At 46.0% G+C, this 11,740-nt stretch overlaps 1 protein-coding gene across 2 annotated transcripts in view; it reads left to right on the forward strand.

Moving 5' to 3' along the window:
• Window positions 1-11,490, forward strand: part of LOC124013827 (carbohydrate sulfotransferase 11) — a 94,981-nt gene extending 83,491 nt beyond the window's left edge. For both annotated transcript variants that reach the window (XM_046328387.1, XM_046328388.1), the window contains exons 3-4: window positions 5,768-5,997; window positions 6,805-11,490. In XM_046328387.1, the coding sequence (XP_046184343.1) occupies window positions 5,768-5,997; window positions 6,805-7,429 (855 nt within the window). In that variant the 3' untranslated portion in view covers window positions 7,430-11,490. The remainder of the gene's footprint in view (window positions 1-5,767; window positions 5,998-6,804) is intronic.
• The last annotated feature ends 250 nt before the right edge of the window (window positions 11,491-11,740 follow it).

Raw genomic sequence — 11,740 nt, forward strand, 5'->3', positions numbered from 1 at the left:
GATGCACATCTTACACTTATTTTTTATCACTCTCTGTCCCTGTCTCTCTTTCTTAGTTCTCTCTCTCTCTCTCTCTCTCTCTCTCTCTCTCTCTCTCTCTCTCTCTCTCTCTCTCTCTCTCTCTCTCTCTCTCTCTCTCTCTCTCTCTCTCTCTCTCTCTCCCGTCTCTCTCTCTCTCTCTCTCTCTCTCTCTCTCTCTCTCTCTCTCTCCTCTCTCTCTCTCTCTCTCTCTCGTCCCTCTCTCTCTCTCTCTCTCTCTCTCTCTCTCTCTCTCTCTCTCCCTCTCTCCCTCCCTCCATCAATCTCAAGCTATCTCTTCCACTCTATAGCATACAGTTGAAGTCGGAAGTTTACATACGCTTAGGTTGGAGTCATTAGAACTCGTTTTTCAAACACTCCACAAATGTATTTTTAAGAAACTATAGTTTTGCCAAGTTGGTTAGGACATCATGCAATACAACAAGTCATTTTCCCAACAATTGTTTGCTGACAGATTATTTCACTTATAATTCACTGTATCACAATTCCAGTAGGTCAGACGGTTACATACACTAAGTTGACTGCCTTTAAACAGCTTGGACAATTCCAGAAATTTATGTCATGGCTTTAGAAGCTTCTGATAGGCTAATTGACATCATTTGAGTCAATTGGAGGTGTACCTGTGGATGTATTTCAAGGCCTACCTTCAAACTCAGTGCCTATTTGCTTGACATCATGGGAAAATCAAAAGAAATCAGCCAAGACCAAAAATTGTAGACGTCTCCACAAAACTGGTTCATCCTTGGGAGAAATTTCCAAACACCTGAAGGTACCACGTTCATCTGTACAAGAAATAGTACGCAAGTATAAACACCATGGGACCACGCAGCTGTCATACCGGGACAGGAAGGAGACGTATTCTGTCTCCTAGAGATGAACGTAATTTGGTTCGAAAAGTGCTAATCAATCCCAAAAACAACAGCAAAGGACCTTGTGAAGATGCTGGAGGAACCAGGTACAAAAGTATCTATATCCACAGTAAAACGAGTCCTATATCGACATAACCTGAAAGGCAAGGAGAAGCCACTTCTCCAAAATCGGCATAAAAAAGCCAGACTACGGTTTGCAACTGCACGTGGCCAAAGATCATACTTTTTTGAGAAATGTCCTCTGGTCGGATTAAACAAAAATAGTACTGTTTTGCCATAATGACCATCGTTCTGTTTGGAGGAAAAAGGGGGGAGGCTTGCAAGCTGAAGAACACCATCCCAACCGTGAAGCACGGGGGGGGGGGGGCACCATCATGTTGTGGGGGTGCTTTGCTGCAAGAGGGACTGGTGCTCTTCACAAAATAGATGCACCACGAAGGATGAAAATTATGTGGATATATTGAAGCAACATCTCAAGACATCAGTCAGGAAGTTAAAGTTTGGTCGCAAATGGGTCTTCCAAATGGACAATGCCTTTTGTGGCAAAATGGCTTAATAAGGACAACAAAGTCAAGGTATTGGAGTGGCCATCACAACGCCCTGACCTCAATCCTATAGAAAATCTGTGGGCAGGACTGAAAAAGCATGTGCGAGCAAGGAGGGTCAAACATTTTGGGTAGCCTTCTACATGCTTCGGTTACACCAGCTCTGTCAGGAGGAACGGGCCAAAATTCTCCCAACTTATTGTGGGAAGCTTGTAGAAAGCTACCAAATACTAATTGAATGTATGTAAACTTCTGACCTCCTGGGAATGTGATGAAAGAAATAATAGCTGAAATAAATCATTCTCTCTAATATTATTCTGACATTTCACATTCTTAAAATAAAGTGGTGATCCTAACTGACCTAAGACAGGGAATCTTTATGAGGATTAAATGTCAGAAATGGTGAAAAACTGAGTTTAAATGTATTTGGCTGTGGTGTATGTAAACTTCCGACTTCAACTGTATCCTATATTTGCTCTAAAACAGAGTGAATCAAGTTGTACTGTATCCATGTAGGCCGCCAGCCTTTAGTCTCTCCCTCCCCTCATCCCCTCCCCTCTAGCCACCTGTGCCTATAAAGAGTTTGTGTCGTTAGTGTTTGCGACCATCAGCAGAACTGCAGTGGGCTATTTATTATAGCTTTGCTGTGCAGAAGGGGAGCAATCGCATATTTCAACATCATAACAAACCTCAGTAAGACTGTTAAGCCGTGACAGAAAGTCAATTATGAAATGAAACATGGGAAACGCATATATTAATAACTCCTTATTACTCACACATTTCACTAACAAAAGTGCCGTTCCAGGAGAGAACTCTTTCTGTGAATACAAAAACACACAGCCCCTTGGCTCATCACCAAAAGCTAGCTTGACGTGTGGAAATGTGACAGGCTTTACTTGATAGTAGCATATTCATACATCTGGGAATAAATGGACTCGTGGAGTCAGGGAGGGACGTACTGATTTTTAGCCAACTGGAAATGTTGCTGCAGACACATGCACAGACGGACCCTCATGTGGTTCGAGGGTTTTGTGTCAGTTGTACTACTCTCAGAACTACGGACACTATCAGACGGGCTGGCGTTTTTGACTGACAGCTCGCCCTGAGGGAATGGAACAAGAGATGCCGTCGGAGACTGCAGACCTCACGCACACAGACTCTCAATCGACCTGGACTTTGTTGTAGTTACAGAGGAAGTGCTGATCTGATACGAGGGTTTGAGAAACCACTTGACGACAGAGAGGGAGAGACCGACAAAGAGCGATGTGCTCATCCAGGTCCCTAGGAGGACTCTTTCTACCACAGGCAAGGAGAGGAGCGCTGTGCTCATCCAGATCCCTAGGAGGACTCTTTCTACCACAGGCAAGGAGAGGAGCACTGTGCTCATCCAGATCCCTAGGAGGACTCTTTCTACCACAGGCAAGGAGAGGAGCGCTGTGCTCATCCAGGTCCCTAGGAGGACTCTTTCTACCACAGGCAAGGAGAGGAGCGCTGTGCTCATCCAGATCCCTAGGAGGACTCTTTCTACCACAGGCAAGGAGAGGAGCGCTGTGCTCATCAAGGTCCCTAGGAGGACTCTTTCTACCACAGGCAAGGAGAGGAGCGCTGTGCTCATGTACTTACCATTACGCAGACCGAATGCCTGCGTTGTTACTCCAACAGTGTGTTGCTGTAGGTTGAGACTCAGAGACAGACTTGGATAGTGTCTGTTCTCCCATAGGAACAGCATGGCAGAATCACTTAGGGCCTGTGAGTTCTGACTTCCATCTCTGCTATGGAGAGACACATCTCTGATATCCTTTTCTATCTCTCCATCCTCCCATGATTACCACCACATAAGAGCTTCCCTCGCTCCTCAGATAGGAGAGGAGATGAAAAGTCAGGAAGTTAACTATTCAAGGGGAAGATTGCAAGATTCATTCTCTCTCTCCTCTGTCACTCTGTTAATTATAGTGCTTGTTACCCACTGAGAGAGGTGGAGAGATGTTCTTTGGCTCCATGAAGTTCTGCTCAGTGTGATCTAGGGCCTTTATAGCCCTGCGAGGAGCCAAAGTGAACATTCCACGTAACAAGGAGCTGGTATTCACGGTGTCTCTCCCTCCCAGTCAGCTTTGATGTGATGTGGCAAGACAACGGAGTAATGGAGATAAGACAAAGAAAAAGAGGGGGAGAAAAAAGATGATGGTGAAGAAGAGGAGGAGGAGGGCGTCACTTTTCTTTTCCCTCCGACTCGTTCATTATCAAGCATCACTCATTTGTTCAGTCGCTCGCTCGGGCCTCTCAAACTAATTTGCTGAGAAGTGGAGTTGACATGTCGAGAGATAGACAGGGAGGGAGATGGGAGAGAGATGACAGAGAAAGATACAGTAGAAAGACACAGGGAACTTAGCATGCCTTGTTGAACTAGCTCAGTCCTGTCTCTCTGCTGTGTATGGCTGTAGCTCAGTCCTGTCTCTCTGCTGTGTATGGCTGTAGCTCAGTCCTGTCTCTCTGCTGTGTATGGCTGTAGCTCAGTCCTGTCTCTCTGCTGTGTATGGCTATAGTTCAGTCCTGTCTCTCTGATGTGTATGGCTGTAGCTCAGTCCTGTCTCTCTGCTGTGTATGGCTGTAGTTCAGTCCTGTCTCTCTGCTGTGTATGGCTGTAGCTCAGTCCTGTCTCTCTGATGTGTATGGCTGTAGTTCAGTCCTGTCTCTCTGATGTGTATGGCTGTAGTTCAGTCCTGTCTCTCTGATGTGTATGGGTGTAGTCCAGTCCTGTCTCTCTGATGTGTATGGCTGTAGTTCAGTCCTGTCTCTCTGATGTGTATGGCTGTAGCTCAGTCCTGTCTCTCTGATGTGTATGGCTGTAGTTCAGTCCTGTCTCTCTGCTGTGTATGGCTGTAGCTCAGTCCTGTCTCTCTGATGTGTATGGCTGTAGTTCAGTCCTGTCTCTCTGATGTGTATGGCTGTAGTTCAGTCCTGTCTCTCTGCTGTGTATGGCTGTAGCTCAGTCCTGTCTCTCTGATGTGTATGGCTGTAGTTCAGTCCTGTCTCTCTGATGTGTATGGCTGTAGTTCAGTCCTGTCTCTCTGATGTGTATGGCTGTAGTTCAGTCCTGTCTCTCTGCTGTGTATGGCTGTAGCTCAGTCCTGTCTCTCTGCTGTGTATGGCTATAGTTCAGTCCTGTCTCTGATGTGTATGGCTGTAGTTCAGTCCTGTCTCTCTGATGTGTATGGCTGTAGTTCAGTCCTGTCTCTCTGATGTGTATGGCTGTAGCTCAGTCCAGTACAGTACCACAGTACAGTACCTGTGTTTAGGACAGGAACCCAGATAAAGACATAGAGTGCGTCTGAAATAGCACCCTATTTCCTATAGTGCACTACTTTGGGGCCCAGGGCCTGATCAAAAGTAGTGCGCTTTATAGGGATCATGATGCAATTTTTAGATGCACAATAGACAATTCACCCGTGGGAACATAACAGCAGGAGTAGTAATATCTCAGCGTTGATGTTTCAGTGACTCATGACCATCAGTCTCTGATGACCTCTTAAAGGGAATAGGTTTTACTTAAAGGGTAATGGACTGTGACGTAAAGCGTAACAATCATAACCCCACAGTGTCTGCTCTTTGAGCTTTATGTTTGATCATATCCACATTATCTCTCCAATGGCTAATTGATTTTAACTGGCAGAACCTGTCTCACAGTTATATTTAGGTGTACAAAGCATGATTTGTTCACGTTTACTTAGATGCCATATACTGTATATACGTGTCACTTGATAAATGGTTAAGGGGGGGGGTTCAAGTACTAACACAAGGCTTTTAGTTTGGTTAAGTGCTGAGAGCACGGAGGTGGTCCCAGACATGACTCATTAAGGGAACCCTCTTCAAAGGCCTAGACCTATTCTCTACTCTCTGGTATGGCATACAGCTGTGGCACTGACTGGCCGTCGTGCTGTGTGTGCACGTGCGTGTGTCTGAGAATGTGGAGCGACACAGGACACGATCTGATCGATTTAGAGTCCCCGGGGAAACAAGGGAATTCCCTGAAAGGGTTATTCAGGGTAGAGAGCAAAAATAATCACCAGCTCTAAGAAAACATTCCTGCACTTTAGATCAAGAACAACCCTCCCTCACTTCCTCCTCTCCTCTTTCCATGATTCCCTCCCTTCTTCCCCCATCCTTCTGTCTTTACAGTGAAATGTGTGGATCAAGTGAGCTATACTGTTGAATGAAATGGGAACTATGCATATTGTATTAGTCAGCTCCCCATAGATCATCATTGGTATTCCAGAAGATTAATATATCTCTCTTCTTCTTCTCTCTCTCTCCCAGTCGGAGTTCTCCAGTGCCGCCATCCTCCACCAGGGGAGGAGAGACCAGGTAGCAGAGTCATGTCGGGCCCAGAGTGCATCCAGCCGCAAGCGCCGGGTCCTGACCCCTGGTGACCTCAAACACCTGGTGGTGGATGAGGAGCATGAGCTCATCTACTGCTATGTCCCCAAGGTGGCCTGTACCAACTGGAAACGTGTCATGATGGTCCTCACGGGACACGGCAAGTACAGGTCAGTAGCACAGGAAACTACTATTGAGATTTGAGACCACATGCAAGACACATTTTCCGAAAGGAACACAATAAATAAACGATTAAAGATGTAAAAAGAAAAGCTGAATAGTGGATAATGTTTTATTTTATAATCCAATTTGTAAGTCGCTCTGGATAAGAGCGTCTGCTAAATGACTTAAATGTAAATGTAAATAATACTACTACTGATACGACTACGCTATCACATAACATCCTAATATTGAGTTGCATCTCCCCCTTCTGCCCTCAGAACAGTTCATTGGGGCACGGACTCTACAAGGTGTCGAAAGCGTTCCACAGGGAAGCTGGCCCATGTTGACTCCAATGCTTCCCACAGTTGTGTGAAGTTGGGTGGATGTCCTTTGGGTGGTGGACCATTCTTGATACACACGGGAAACTGTTGAGCGTGAAAAACCCAGCAGCGTTGCAGTTCTTGACACAAACCGGTGCACCTGGCACCAACTACCAGACCCCGTTCAAAGGCACTTACATATGTTGTCTTGCCCATTCACCCTTTGAATGACAAACAGACACAATCCATGTCTCAATTGTCTCAAGGCTTAAAAATCCTTCTTTAACAAGGGACATCAATGAGGGATCATAGATTTCACCTGGATTCACCTGGTCAGTCTGTCATGGAAAAAGCAGGTGTTCCTAATGTTTTCCATACTCAGTGTTTATAACTGCTGTTTCTATGACTACCTCTCTTACTACACTTTAGATACTTTTCATTGTTTGTGTTGTTTTTAATTCTGTTCCTCATGGTCTTTATTTCTCTCCATCCCAGTGACCCTATGGAGATCCCTTCCAACGAGGCCCACGTCCCGTCCAACCTGAAATATCTGAACCAGTACAGCATCGCTGAGATCAACCACCGCCTCAAGAGCTACCTCAAGTTCCTGTTTGTCCGGGAGCCCTTCGAGAGGCTCGTCTCTGCTTACCGCAACAAGTTCACCCTCAAGTACAACTCCTCCTTCCACCGCCGCTTCGGCACCAAGATCGTCCGCCGCTACCGCAAGAACGCCACGCAGGAGGCGCTGCTCAACGGCGCCGACGTCAAGTTCCGGGAGTTCGCCGAGTATCTTGTCGACCCGGCCACGCAACGCGACGGCCCGCTCAACGAGCACTGGCAGACGGTGTACCAGCTGTGCCACCCCTGTCACATCCACTATGACCTGGTGGGCAAGTACGAAACCCTGGAGGAAGACGCCAAGTACGTTCTGCGGCTGGCGGGGGTGGGCGAGTCGGTGCGCTTCCCGACCTACGCCAAGTCCACCCGCACCACAGACAGCATGACGGCCCAGTTCTTCAGCAACATCAGCTCCCAGCAGCACAGCCAGCTCTTCCAGCTGTATAAACTGGACTTCCTCATGTTCAACTACTCCACGCCAAGCTATCTGCGACTGGACTAACAAGTAGAGGACCAGGACTTGACTAGCCAGTTGGGACTCTGGGCACGATCCACTTTCAATAAGAGAAGAAAAAAATAACTGAGAGAGAGGAGAATGGATATTTTTGCGAAAGCTTTATTCAAAAACTGTCGTCACTGTTTCTGGGGGTGAATAGGAAGGGCTGAGGTGAATGGGAGGGACAGAGATTGAGGAAAGGTGCTGGATCCGATTGGATGTGAAAGAGTCTTTGTTATCCAATCAGCATTGTCCCGAAGGTGATAAAGGAGGAAGGGGAGATCCTATAGCATCAGAATGCAGGGTTCAGGCGGAGCTGATGTCAGAGGATTTCTAAGAGGGGAAATAGAGGAGAGAAGCAGGGCTCCTGGAGAGGGGTCAATGTGTGTTCTGTGTGTAAATGAGTTGGGACTCTTGACTAATTAGGCTGCTTTGGATTTTGCACAGCAAATGGTGACCTCGCATGCACGCGCCCTGGCCCCAAAGCATCATGGGAGCTGAGCTTATTTTATAACGAACAATAACAAAACTCCGTCAAATTGTAAAACACATCCATGTCCTTCAGTGTGCTGTATCCTGGGTGTGTTTGATACGCCCACCAATTATACATTTGATAAGTATACTGGCTCTTGGCTCCACCTCAAGCCCTCCTCATTATAGCTGGCTATTGACTTTGCTTTAAAGACCTCTAGAACCATCAGGTGTAAATAGTGGAGCTACAATTTACAGCCAACTGCTCTAAAGTAGACAAGATCACTATCGTCATAGGTGAAAAGAACTCCTGAGGTTTGCCAGGTGAGGCATCAGACTCCCACAGCAGGATCTGAAACGGCGGCCTTTTTAGATAGATGCTGAGCACCCTCAAGGCTTTAAGCCACAGGAAGTGGTCAGAAGGAGAAAGGAAGTGCCGTTGTGAATGGGTTTACCGGATGTGATTGACAGGTGTTAGGGGCCTCCCACTGACCCAGAGAGGAACTGAAGGAACTGAAGAAGAGATGGCTCGTGTGGCTGTGAAAGGGTTTAAGGGACAGGATCTCATAACCCCGCCCACGCCATGCCCTTAAAACAGGGAGGGCCATAACCCCGCCCACGGGCAATAAATCCCCCCCTCCGCTTCGACGACCAATCATGTATTTTAGTAAATTAAGTCTTTTTTTTAATGTCTTCGTTTTATTGTCTTATGAAAACATTGCTGCGAGCAGCAATAAAAAAATATTATTTAAACTGCTTTTACTGCCGGGGGGGTGGGGGGGGGGGATTTTAATATTTTGTTTTCTTGGCAGATGAACGTTTCAGTAGATTTTGAAAGATAACATTGTTTTTATGAGTTTTGTTTCTCATGTTTTTTTTTGTCCTGAGTTGCCTCCGGTACACTGTTAATGATAACATTTGAATTTTCTTCCTTTTTACCAAGGGTGTACAATGTAGTGTAGTCTGTGGCTTTGGTTTCTCTGTGCGTGAGAGCTGGGACTTCCCATGGGATTTAGAGTTATTCCCTCTCTCCCCCTTAGTCAACTGAGTCTGGTGCCAAAGGGTTGGAACACTGCCAATGGCAGAAAGGGTCGACTCAACTCTTATCAGTACTTTTCGCTACATCCAATAATTTACAAAACTGAAAACATAAACTGCAGCATGAGAAAAGTATTCCACATCCATATCTACATCGCAGGCTACTGCTCAGAATCAGAAACAACAGCAGTGGTTGCCTTGATAATGATCCATAATGGAACCGTCTACCTTTGAGTCTGGCGGTGAAAGTCAGGTCTGTGTGTCGCCCTCAGGTGAATGTGCAGTGTCTAATCATTACTCTGTGTCGTCTATGGGATCGCAGAGAGTCGTATACACAGTGCAGGAGTGGGCAACGGGGGGAGAGAGAAGACAACATAATTAGCCAAGCTGGGAGGGAGGGAGTTCTCTTTATTCTTTACACCCCTTCGTCATTCTTCCTCCACTCAGACTTCAAAGAGAGAGGGACGTTTATTGGGAAAGTTGTGTATTTTTATATTGCTAGGAAGTAACAGCTGCACAGAAATGATTCACTTCTATATTCATCCCTCTGACTGTTTAGTTTAGACAGGCGGGGTGACTAATGACAAGCTCACCTCATTCTGTCATAGCTTCTAAAATATTGGTGTCAGTTGTGTATGCTTGCATGTGTGTGTCGTTATAATTAGCAACTGGTTTGGAGGAACAAGGTCCTCCACATCTGGCTCTGATAAAGAGGAAGGCTGCTGGTTTGGAGGAACAAGGCCCTTCACATCTGGCTCTGATAAAGAGGAAGGCTACTGGTTTGGCCTACATCTCCAACTCCATCCACTTACAGAAACAATGGGAGCATTCTGAGCTCTCCCTCCTCTCTCTCTCACACACACACACACACACACACACACACACACACACACACACACACACACACACACACACACACACACACACACACACACACACACACACACACACACACACACACACACACACACACACACACATTGATGCCACGCAGCCCCTTACTCAGCAGCTGTACTCTAGTGGGGGTTGGTAAGTGAGGTACGGAGGGAGAGGGGGGTTTGGTTGGGTATGGACACATTTAAAACACCACACACTCAGCTTATCTCTAACTGCCTATTTATCCTCCAAAATGAGACACTTTACCCAAAGGCTTTATGGAGTCCTCTCCTGTGCTCTCCTCTTGACTCCAACCTCTCCCAAAACAGCCCCATATAAAAACAGAAGTGGGTTTTTGGACAGTGGCAGTGATCTCTACCCTCGCAACAGGAAAAGGACTGGCTTCTTATACAAACAGAGCTGTTAAAATCCCACAGAGGCCCAGCCTAACGACCCCTGTGGAAATACTGACCTGATTCAAAAACATGTTTTATTCTCCATTCTTATTCCATCTCCTAGCTCACTCTACCTATAAATCCACCTGAATCCAATTCTGACATGTCCATTTAGTGTTCTTGTGCTGTATAAGTATTTATTGACAAGTGTACGGGTATATTTATGTTGTTGGAGAACGACGTCTATTGTTGGACTGAATTACATATTTACTGGGTTGCTAAATGCAGAAGCACAGGAAGTGCACGCTCCTCTGCACATACGTAAACATATCCACTCTGGGGCCGGGGGTTTCTAGCCGGAGATAAGCATGGATGGGGCAGTATTCTGTCAGTGGTTTTATTGTGAATAGTTTATCTTTCTGTCTGAGATATTCTTATTCAATCAGTATCTGTGCAACAGTAAAAGCATCCCCATAATGCCCATGGACCGTCCTTTGTGTTACACATAAAAGGGTCCCCATGATGTTTCCTGCTGTCACAAATTAGCCCTTTGGTACCAACTTTCAGACCATGAGGCTTTTCAGAAATGTTCAAAATATTGCCAACTGTTCAAATCTCTGGAAGGTGGTTAGAGAAGATCTCCCACTCAACTGCACAGGAACCAAAGCCTGGAATGGTAATAGAGCTCTTTTATTTTCCTTTTCCCTGTCTTAATTATGTCTTTCTATGTTGTTCTGTTCTATTCCTCTGTCAGCAACACTCCACAGCAGCTTCCACACTTTTCATTGACCTCATAGAAATATAACATATAGATAGAACACAGTTTATGTCCAATCCATTCTATGATTGCCTCCTGCATAGGCTACAGTACATGACCACAGGGCACTTCAGTCACCACAGACAGTACCTTTTATAGGGTCACCACAGACAGTACCTTATAGGGTCACCACAGGCAGAGTCAATGGGTGCTGAAATGATCTGTGCCTTTTCATTCCTCTCATTGGAGCACATTACTGTCATCTGATTGGTCAGTCCACACACACACTCTTCAATTGTCAGATTCAAGTTGAAAAACAGCATCCCACACACTAACACAGTCATATCACCTGTAGAGAGACTCATGTGACCACATCAAAAGGCTATGCAAATAGAGGGTTTTTGAAACGCTTGCTCTGCTCAGATCTTCCCTCTTCTCCAAAGCCTTCTTCTCCTAAGCCAGATACTGGATGGTTTTCTGTGGCTCTGTGTTGCTCAGAGGTTGTACGTACCCCCTTCAAAACCACACCTCAACCCTCAGATCTCGGTGTGCTGGTTTCAGTGTTCTCATCCGTTGCCAAATAGTGAGAGTGTGTGTTGAGCTGTGTTCACTTAAATCAATGTTGTTGAGAGTCTAGGCAGGCTCCTCTGCTGTCAGATGCCATGTCATCGGCCAGTGTGTGTGTCGGAGAGGTCACAATGTGCTGTACCAACGAGTGTGTATCTGAGCTGTGTGTGTGTATTGGAAAGGTCGCTCTGTACTGTACCTGCGAGTAACTTA

This window comes from Oncorhynchus gorbuscha, linkage group LG25, assembly GCF_021184085.1.
Source record: "Oncorhynchus gorbuscha isolate QuinsamMale2020 ecotype Even-year linkage group LG25, OgorEven_v1.0, whole genome shotgun sequence".
NCBI lineage: Eukaryota > Metazoa > Chordata > Actinopteri > Salmoniformes > Salmonidae > Oncorhynchus > Oncorhynchus gorbuscha.